At 48.7% G+C, this 9,624-nt stretch overlaps 1 protein-coding gene across 1 annotated transcript; it reads right to left on the reverse strand.

Annotated features, from left to right (window-relative positions):
- Nucleotides 1-1,669: 1,669 nt before the first annotated feature.
- Nucleotides 1,670-8,315, reverse strand: LOC131705294 (gonadotropin-releasing hormone II receptor-like). Its single transcript, XM_059007696.1, has 4 exons — nucleotides 5,165-8,315; nucleotides 3,941-4,150; nucleotides 3,360-3,603; nucleotides 1,670-3,085 (listed from the first exon to the last, which is right to left on the reverse strand). The coding sequence occupies exons 1-4, from the start codon at nucleotides 5,498-5,500 to the stop codon at nucleotides 2,649-2,651; spliced, it is 1,227 nt and encodes a 408-aa protein (XP_058863679.1). The 5' UTR covers nucleotides 5,501-8,315; the 3' UTR covers nucleotides 1,670-2,648.
- Between the last annotated feature and the right edge of the window lie 1,309 nt (nucleotides 8,316-9,624).

Raw genomic sequence — 9,624 nt, forward strand, 5'->3', positions numbered from 1 at the left:
CAGCCTCCTGTAGCTCTTATTGTATCTCTGCCTGTAACATCACCCTGCAGAGCTGGCACACTCCGTACAAAATAACACACTCGAGAGACTGCCGCTGCAAGACAACATTAGAACAACATTATCTGCACCCCCAGGGGAAAGAATATGGGTAGGGTATACGGTTAGAGTCAGGGTATAGGGTTAGAGTCAGGGGTAGGGTATAGGGTTAGAGTTAGGGTATAGGGTTAGAGTCAGGGGTAGGGTATAGGGTTAGAGTCAGGGGTAGGGTATAGGGTTAGGGTTAGAGTCAGGGGTAGGGCATAGGGTTAGAGTCAGGGGTAGGGTTAGAGTCAGGGGTAGGGTATAGGGTTAGAGTCAGGGGTAGGGTATAGGGTTAGAGTCAGGGGTAGGTTTAGAGTCAGGGGTAGGGTATAGGGTTAGAGTCAGGGGTAGGGTTAGGGTTAGAGTTAGGTGTAGGGTATAGGGTTAGAGTCAGGGGTAGGGTATAGGGTTAGAGTCAGGGGTAGGGTTAGGGTTAGAGTTAGGCGTAGGGTATAGGGTTAGAGTCAGGGTTAGGGTATAGGGTTAGAGTCAGGGGTAGGGTATAGGGTTAGAGTCAGGGGTAGGGTTAGGGTTAGAGTTAGGCGTAGGGTATAGGGTTAGAGTCAGGGTTAGGGTATAGGGTTAGAGTCAGGGGTAGGGTATAGGGTTAGAGTCAGGGGTAGGGTATAGGGTTAGGGTATAGGGTTAGAGTCAGGGGTAGGGTATAGGGTTAGAGTTAGGGTTAGGGTATAGGGTTAGAGTCAGGGGTAGGGTATAGGGTATAGGGTTAGATTCAGGGGTAGGGTATAGGGTTAGAGTCAGGGGTAGGGGATAGGGTTAGATTCAGGGGTAGGGTATAGGGTTAGAGTCAGGGGTAGGGTGTAGGGTAGAGTTAGGGTTAGGGGTAGGGTATAGGGTATAGGGGTAGGGTATAGGGTATAGGGTATAGGGTTAGGGTTAAGGGTAGGGTTTTTTTATAAAGTGGTCTTGCACGGATATAGATTTACATGTAAATAAATATTACTGTGTTACAGAAAATGTAATCCTCCCGAATGTTGGTTCCTAGGAGGAAGGAGTAGTTCTTCCTGGGGGAATATTCAACAGGAACATACATTGTGTGACGCTGATCCATCTACATGAATAACTTACACAGAGCCATTGTCTGAATTGATTAGAAACAGCGGGATCGCTTCTGTCGGTGTTGGCCATCTGGGTTTATTGCAGGATCACCCCAGTGTGTGTGTATTTTATATAATTACCATCAAACCCGTTTAATATCAAGTGAAAGAGGCTGTTACAAGAAGTGGCGTGGACATTCACCCTTTTAAGGTTTTAATATTACAAATGGGAAAACAATACTGATCCCGGCCTCTTTAAAGTAAATTCTATGCGGTTGCTTTGACACTTTATCACCAGCAGGTGGCAGAATTACACAAGGGAACAACTTTTCATGCTTTTTTTAATTATTGTTCTTGTTGGTTTATATTTTGTTTCACTGTTTTTATGATTGTTTTCGTCCTGTTTGAATGCTTGGTATCTTTTTTTTTTGCCATTGATTTTTATCATGTTATTTCTTGTCGCCTTCTCTTACCAGTACAAGGAGGACCCCCTCCCCCCCTACCCCTTCCCCTCCCCCCTTTTTGAATGTCTATTTCCTTGTGAAAGGGTTTTGCATCACAGAGTTCCAGAACCCTATCCTGCAGGGGTACTGAAAGGTCTTTAGAGTGCTTTAGCATAGAAAAAAACCCTCTTTCTGTGCTTTATAATTATTATTCACATTTCACGAATGGTTGAGTATCCTTCTCCAGCTGCAGTTCCACTCTGTTCATCAAAGAAACCACAGCCCTGCATCCCGACTGCAATCGCAAGAGACGCGCTGGGGGCAATCAGGACTGGAAAGGGTTAAGTAATCAATTCCAATTCCGACTCGCAGGCCCTCCAGCCTCCAGTCCACCTCCTGAGTTGTTGGGATGACTCGAACCCAGATCTCATGGCTCCCAGTCCTTGAGCTCTAACTGTTAAGCCAACAGGATACACAACCAGTCAGTGATGAGTTATTAGACTCTCTAATAATAAGACACACCTGACCACTTGTTACCTAGACACACTGGGGCTGATCAAGCTGCTAGTAAAACCTGGAATGGGTGAAGCTGCTGTGCAATAGGAGTCTGATTCACATCCTTGGAGCTTGGGAAAACTAAAAATACAGTGGTAAACTTTAAGGGCATTCATTTTATTTCCATTATTTCCATGAATTTTCCCTGTTTCCCTGCACATTCCCAGTGCAGAATTCCAGGAGGGGGCGTTGATCTGGAGTGGCTCACCCAGGTTCACCTTGGTGCAGTTCGAGTGCCTCTCCTCTCCCACAATGCACTTGTAGACGTCCCCCTTCCTGTTATTGGCCGGCCCGTCCCACGGGGCACCAACCAGCATCCTGCAGCGCAAACAAACACAGCTGATTGGCTGGGACTGAGATTGCTATGCAACGGGAGTCTTGTTCCCGCCCCTGCAACCCCAACTCTCACCCAGCTTGGAGATCAGACCAGCACTGGGAGAGGAGACCAGGCTGAGCAAGGAGTTCCAATCCCAGCTGCAGCCCTGCCAGCCTGTGGTCGGCTTAAACAGCGTCACACCAGACTCTCCTCCATGCTCCCTTTGCAGAGGCTGCTGCAGGGGGAGTTGGGGGTCTCTGGCCGGTCCCTGGCCCCTCTCTGTTGGTGAAGGGGGGAGCATCGAAAGGAGCCGGTCCCCAGCGAGGGGGTGTCGGGGTCGGGTCTGGCTTTGCGGACCTCCCTGTGGAAGTGGAGGGTGAAAAGCCCGTAGAACAGCGGGTTCAGGGAGGAGTTGAGGAGTCCGAACGTGAAGAGGATGTGCGACAGCGAGGGGGGCACCTGCCCGCGGGTCAGCATCTCCGGGCAGAACCAGTACCACAGCCCCAGCAGGTAGTAGGGGGTCCAGCAGAGGATGAAGGAGAGCACCAGCACCAGGGACAGCTTCAGGGTGCGTAGGCGGGCTCTCGGGATGTTGTCACCGGAGCGGCGCAGCTGGATCTCCCTCGAGGAGACTGGAGAGGGGAGGGGAGGGGAGAGACAAGACAGTTAACATTTATTATTATTATTATTATTATTATTATTATTATTATTATTATTATTATTATTATTATTATTATTATTATTATTTATTTCTTAGCAGACACCCTTATCCAGGGCGACTTCCAATTGTTACAAGATATCACATTATTTTTACATACAATTACCCATTTATACAGTTGGGTTTTTTACTGGAGCAATCTAGGTAAAGTACCTTGTTCAAGGGTACAGCAGCAGTGTCCCCCTCACCTGGGATTGAACCCCTGCGCTGCTCACCGGCCCCCCTCTTCCTCCTCCTCCTCCTCTTCCCGGAGATCTCGTGCAGGATGCGCGAGTAGCACAGCACCATGGTGAACAGAGGCAGCAGGAACAGGCAGGCGAAGGTGAGCATGTTGTACAGAGTCTCCTGCCAGTGCTGTCGGAAACTGCCCAGCGTGGAGCACTGCACGAAGGGGACGGGCCGGGAGCGACTCACCGTGTGGAAGAGGAAGAGCTGCAAGCACACAGGGAGGCATTCAGAGAGACGACACCCACAGAGAAACACAACCATCACACATACACACAGAGAAACAACCATCACACATACACACAGAGAAACACAACCATCACACATACACACAGAGAACACAACCATCACACACACACACAGAGAAACACAACTATCACACACACACACACACATACAGTCACACAGAGAACGCAACTATCACACACACACACCCACACAGAGAAACTTGGTTATGCAGTACAAAAGAGGGGAGGGGAGTGTTGGGGAGCTAGACCCTGTGGGTGCCCCGGACGCCCCTAGCGGACTCGGGGGTGGGGGGTACCTGTGGCAGCGCCAGCGTGATGCTCAGAGCCCAGGCTCCACACAGCAGAAGCTTGTTCCTCTTCTTAGCGTCTCCAATGGCCAGCGGGTTCAAGATGGCGGCCTGGCGGTCGACCGAGATCACCACGGTAACGAAGGCTGAGGAGTACATGGCAACGAGCTTCAGGAACATGAGGAGGCGGCAGGACAGATCGCCCGCGTACCACTGCACCTGGGAAGAGGGGTGCACTTCAATCTGTTAACGGGACGTTATTCAGCAGCTTTCATTCGACTCTGTGGAGCTAGATTAGCTCATTCTACAGGGTCATGCAAAACGTTAGGTCACAACTGTACATTCTCTGCCCCCTCCAGCCCTGCTCTGCTCTCCTCTCCCTTCTTCCCCTGCTCTCCTTTCCTCCCTCCCTTCCCCTCCCTTCTCCTCTAATCCCTCCACTACCTCTCCTCTCTCCCCTCATCTCCCCACCCTCTCCCCTGCCTATCCCCTCATCTCCCTCTCACCTCTCTTCTCCACCCTCCACCTGCCTTTCCCCTCCCCTGCCTCTCCCCTCCCCTCCCCTCCCCCTCCTCCCCCTCTCCCTGCATCTCCCCTCCTGCCCCTCTCCCCCCTCTCCCCTCCCCTGCCTCTCCTCTCTCCCCTCATCTCCCCACCCTCTCCCCTGCCTATCCCCTCATCTCCCTCTCACCTCTCCTCCACCCTCCACCTGCCTTTCCCCTCCCCTGCCTCTCCCCTCCCCTCCCCTCTCCTCCTCCTCCTCCCCCTCTCCCTGCATCTCCCCTCCTGCCCCCCTCCCCACTCTCCCCTCCCCTGCCTCTCCTCTCTCCCCTCATCTCCCCACCCTCTCCCCTGCCTATCCCCTCATCTCCCTCTCACCTCTCTTCTCCACCCTCCACCTGCCTTTCCCCTCCCCTCCCCTCCCCTCCTCCCCCCCCTCTCCCTGCATCTCCCCTCCTGCCCCCCTCCCCCCTCTCCCCTCCCCTGCCTCTCCTCTCTCCCCTCATCTCCCCACCCTCTCCCCTGCCTATCCCCTCATCTCCCTCTCACCTCTCTTCTCCACCCTCTACCTGCCTTTCCCCTCCCCTCCCCTCCCCTCCCCTCCTCCTCCCCCTCTCCCTGCATCTCCCCTCCCCTCCCCTCCCCTCCTCCCCCCCCTCTCCCTGCATCTCCTCCAGCCCACCTCTCCCCTCTCCCCCTCTCCCCTCTCCCCTCTCCCCTCTCCCCTCTCACAGTGATGTTCCAGACAGCATCGAGAGGCATCACGATAACAGTGACGAGCAGGTCAGCGACGGCCAGGTTCGTGATGAGCAGCTTGATGTGCGAACGCCGGCGCCCCCTGCGGGACACGGTCCACAGCACAGCCGTGTTGGAGCAGGCGGAGGCGATGAAGAGGAGCAACGTCACAGACACTCGGACCTTGGCAGCCGTGGAGAAGCTGGGCGTGACGAAGGACCTCTCCCCTTCCCTTTCCCCCGTGCAGTCACTGCTTTCGTTAGCCCCCGGGGAACCGCACCTCCACAGGTCCGTCGGAGGCCACAGTGCAGGGGGAGTGGGGGTGAGGTTCATGTTGGGGGGTGCTGGGGGGGGTGAGGGGTCGTTACGAGTCCTCGGAGCTGTAGGTCACATCTACCAGAGCGGGGTCTCCAGGTGACCGGGGGGGGGGGGGGGGGGGGGGGAAGCTGGCAGAATCTGTCGTGTCCAGATCGAGTCTCATCTGCAGTAACTCCAAGACAGACTCCTTCTGAGGATTTCACTCCCTGTCTAAATCAATGAGTCAACGTCAGTCCGGTTCCTGCAGTGCAATGCATCTATTACGATCAGTCTAGTAATTCAGGAGTAATGCTGTATTATTATTATTATTATTATTATTATTATTATTATTATTATTATTATTATTATTATTTATTTCTTAGCAGACGCCCTTATCCAGGGCGACTTACAGTCGTAAACAAAAATACATTTCAAGAATGTATTTTTGTGTGATACAGTGCGATAGCGCCTCTCTCTCCCTCCCCACTCCCCTCTCCTCCCTCTGTCTCTTTCTCTAATGTCCCTTGCCTCCTCTCCTCTATCTCATTGCTTATTCATCCCCAGTTAAGCGTTCCTCCAGCCTGCCGAGCTGCTGTTGAAATATTAATGCCCTTCACTTCCCCGTACAGAGACCGGGCTCCACTCTGTAATTCAGCTGCGGTTTGAAGAGGTTTCGATCTCTTACAAAACTAGTAAGAAAAGGACAAAAGGTTTTCGGTTTCTGCTGAACTGTCTTGTTGGAAAATATATTCAAACCTGGGCCGGCCAATAACAGGAAGGGGGACGTCTACAAGTGCATTGTGGGAGAGGAGAGGCACTCGAACTGCACCAAGGTGAACCTGGGTGAGCCACTCCAGATCAACGCCCCCCTCCTGGAATACTGCATTGGGAATGTGCAGAGAAACTGGGAAGATTCATGGAAATGAAATACCTCTCTGTGCTTTACAATGCTTCCCTGTGCTTTACCAGACCTCTCTGTGCTTTACAATGCTTCCCTATGCTTTATCAGACCTCTCTGTTCTTTACAATGCTTCCCTATGCTTTACCAGACCTCTCTGTGCTTTACAATGCTTCCCTATGCTTTACCAGACCTCTCTGTGCTTTACAATGCTTCCCTATGCTTTACCAGACCTCTCTGTGCTTTACAATGCTTCCCTATGCTTTACCAGACCTCTCTGTGCTTTACAATGCTTCCCTATGCTTTACCATACTTCTCTGTGCTTTACAATGCTTCCCTATGCTTTACCAGACCTCTCTGTGCTTTACAATGCTGTACTTTAAATCAGATCAATGTTTAAAATGATCTTCACCACTAGAGTGTACATTTATATAAACACTATTAGCAAACATAGTACTGATAAGCTGCCTTTAAGGTAAGATGACGTGTATGTAAGCTGTCCCATTTAAATGGATTACGTCAAAAGTGAAATTTAGCAACGTCATCAGTGCCATCGCCATCTAACAGTTAACAAACTCGTGTCTGTAAATATCGTTTGATAAACTTTATATTCTGTTTTGTATTTATTATTATTATTATTATTATTATTATTATTATTATTATTATTATTATTATGCATTCATTTGTCTAGTTTCACAGACTAGCTCCAATCTTGAACTCCCCGATAAAGTTTATAGGCTCCTGTGCGGTTTTCCTATAGCCTGCAGTCATTCAATTATGAAATGATGTCACCACACCAGTTTTACACAAATGATTAACTACGACTCGTAAATTATTATTAATCACCGTCATCATTCGTTTCCCGATCAATTTATAATAATAATAATGCATGGATTCGCTTACCATCATCTGCGTAGAACGGGACGCTCCACTGCACCCGCAATGCATCTCTCTCTCTCCGGTGACAGACAAGGTCAGAGCCGTCCGCCTTTAGAAGCCATTAAAAGATGGTATGCCGTCTACAGCTACTAATTTTGCTTAATAAAGTCGAATGAAAACCTGCTGCACAATCCTACGTTAACAGCATATTGAATTACACGCCGCTTGGTAGTTTTCCCTTCTACTCAACGATAAAGCTGACACAAATTGCCGTACACTGTACGTATCAAACATGTGTTTGCAGTATACAGAGCTACCAGAAGATGGCGCCAAACACTACACATTTCACTGTACGGCACAGACTCAATCCAAGCAATATTTGTATGTTTGTCACCGGTATCGTTTTCCCAACATTTAGAAAATGGTATGCGAATTATCATATGCAATTCATTGGGTGTTGTACATTTTTGTATAATTAATAGTTTGCAAAAAAAATTATGTATAATTAATGGTTTTAAAAAAAAGATAATTAATGGTCTGCAAAAAAACCCAACATAATTAACATGTAATTAACATATAATTAAATGTACCTCTGTTTGACAATAGGAAAACACCCATCAGATCACAATTGATCGCACCTGTACCAAAATCTGACCGCTTTCTAACATTGCAAGGGTCAAGTTTTGGTATGCGTACCACATTGTGACGATGTACCACTTTCTGACACTGTACCAGCAAAACTGCAGCATGGTGAAGCTGGGGCAGCAATACAGACAGAAGACCACACTGAAGCATTATTATTGGGCTGAACGTTTTGCATCACCAAGAATTTTAGGATTGAGACCAAAAAAACCTGTTAACGTCACATTATTCAGCAGGTTTCATTCTACTTTACGAAGCAAAATGATTTCATTCTATATAGAGGGTGATGCTCAACTTCTGTCCACAGCTGTAGATTCTCTTTTTAAAAAAGCACAGTCCTGCAGACAAGCACCTGCGTTTAAATACCAAGAGACGCTCAAATAAATGCGATGAGAAACGCTTCGGCTGGAAGCTGCTCTCAGTGTCTGCCTGTGCACTTCCCTCCCTTATCACAATACACGAGAGGCAGTGCGGCCCAGTGGTTAAAGTCCAGGGCGTGTCAGCAGAAGGTCACGGGTTCAAATCCCACCTCTGCCCCTGACCGACTCCCTGTGTGTGACTCTGAGCAAGTCACCTCCTTGTGCTCCGTCCTGCGGATGAGATGTTAAATCAATGTCCTATTATAAGTGACTCTGCATATAATGCACAGTTCACAGCCTGCCACTGTAAAGTGCTTTGTGATGGTGGCCCGCATCTTTTGATATAAATTTTTAATTTTAAATACAATATTCAACATTAAAATACATTACAAAAAACAGACTGCCGCACTGCAGGGATGAAAATAAGACTCATCCGGTTTTTTTTTGGCTCAAGCTTTTTGTTCGTTAAAAATCTAGAGTTATTAATTAACCTACCAGGCACGGAGCCAGTGTGTTTTGCTGTTGGGTAATGGGGTTGGTCAATATGTAACGAAGGGGATGAGAATTCACTGCTCAAGGGCAGCCCCTCAGTCAGGAGTCTTATCTCTGCTCTTATCAGTGAAATGGGTTTCATCACCAATCTGAGAGTTTATAAATATATTTACTGCAGGAGCAGTATTGACCTAAAGAGACATCGCCGAGGCGTGGCAATCTGGTGCCACACTAACGCTTGTTTATTCTGATTTCATACAGACTGATCGATCGATACAGAGAGACAGACAGACAGACAGAGAGAGAGAGACAGACAGACATAGAGAGAGAGAGAGAGAGAGAGAGAGAGAGAGAGAGACAGACACAGACAGACAGAGAGAGACAGACAGACAGACAGACAGAGAGAGACAGACAGACAGACAGAGATAGATAGACACAGATTGATACACAGACAGACTGACATAGATACAGAGACAGACAGATCGATCGATACAGAGAGACAGACAGACAGAGAGAGACAGACAGACAGACAGAGATAGATAGACACAGATTGATACACAGACAGACTGACATAGATACAGAGACAGACAGATCGATCGATACAGACAGACAGACAGACAGACAGACAGACAGACAGACAGACAGAGATAGATAGACACAGATTGATACACAGACAGACTGACATAGATACAGAGACAGACAGATCGATCGATACAGAGAGACAGACAGACAGACAGACAGACAGACAGACAGACAGACAGACAGAGATAGATAGACACAGATTGATACACAGACAGACTGACATAGATACAGAGACAGACAGATCGATCGATACAGAGAGACAGACAGACAGAGAGAGACAGACAGACAGACAGATTGATACACAGACA

This window comes from Acipenser ruthenus, chromosome 35 (assembly GCF_902713425.1).
Source record: "Acipenser ruthenus chromosome 35, fAciRut3.2 maternal haplotype, whole genome shotgun sequence".
Lineage (NCBI taxonomy): Eukaryota > Metazoa > Chordata > Actinopteri > Acipenseriformes > Acipenseridae > Acipenser > Acipenser ruthenus.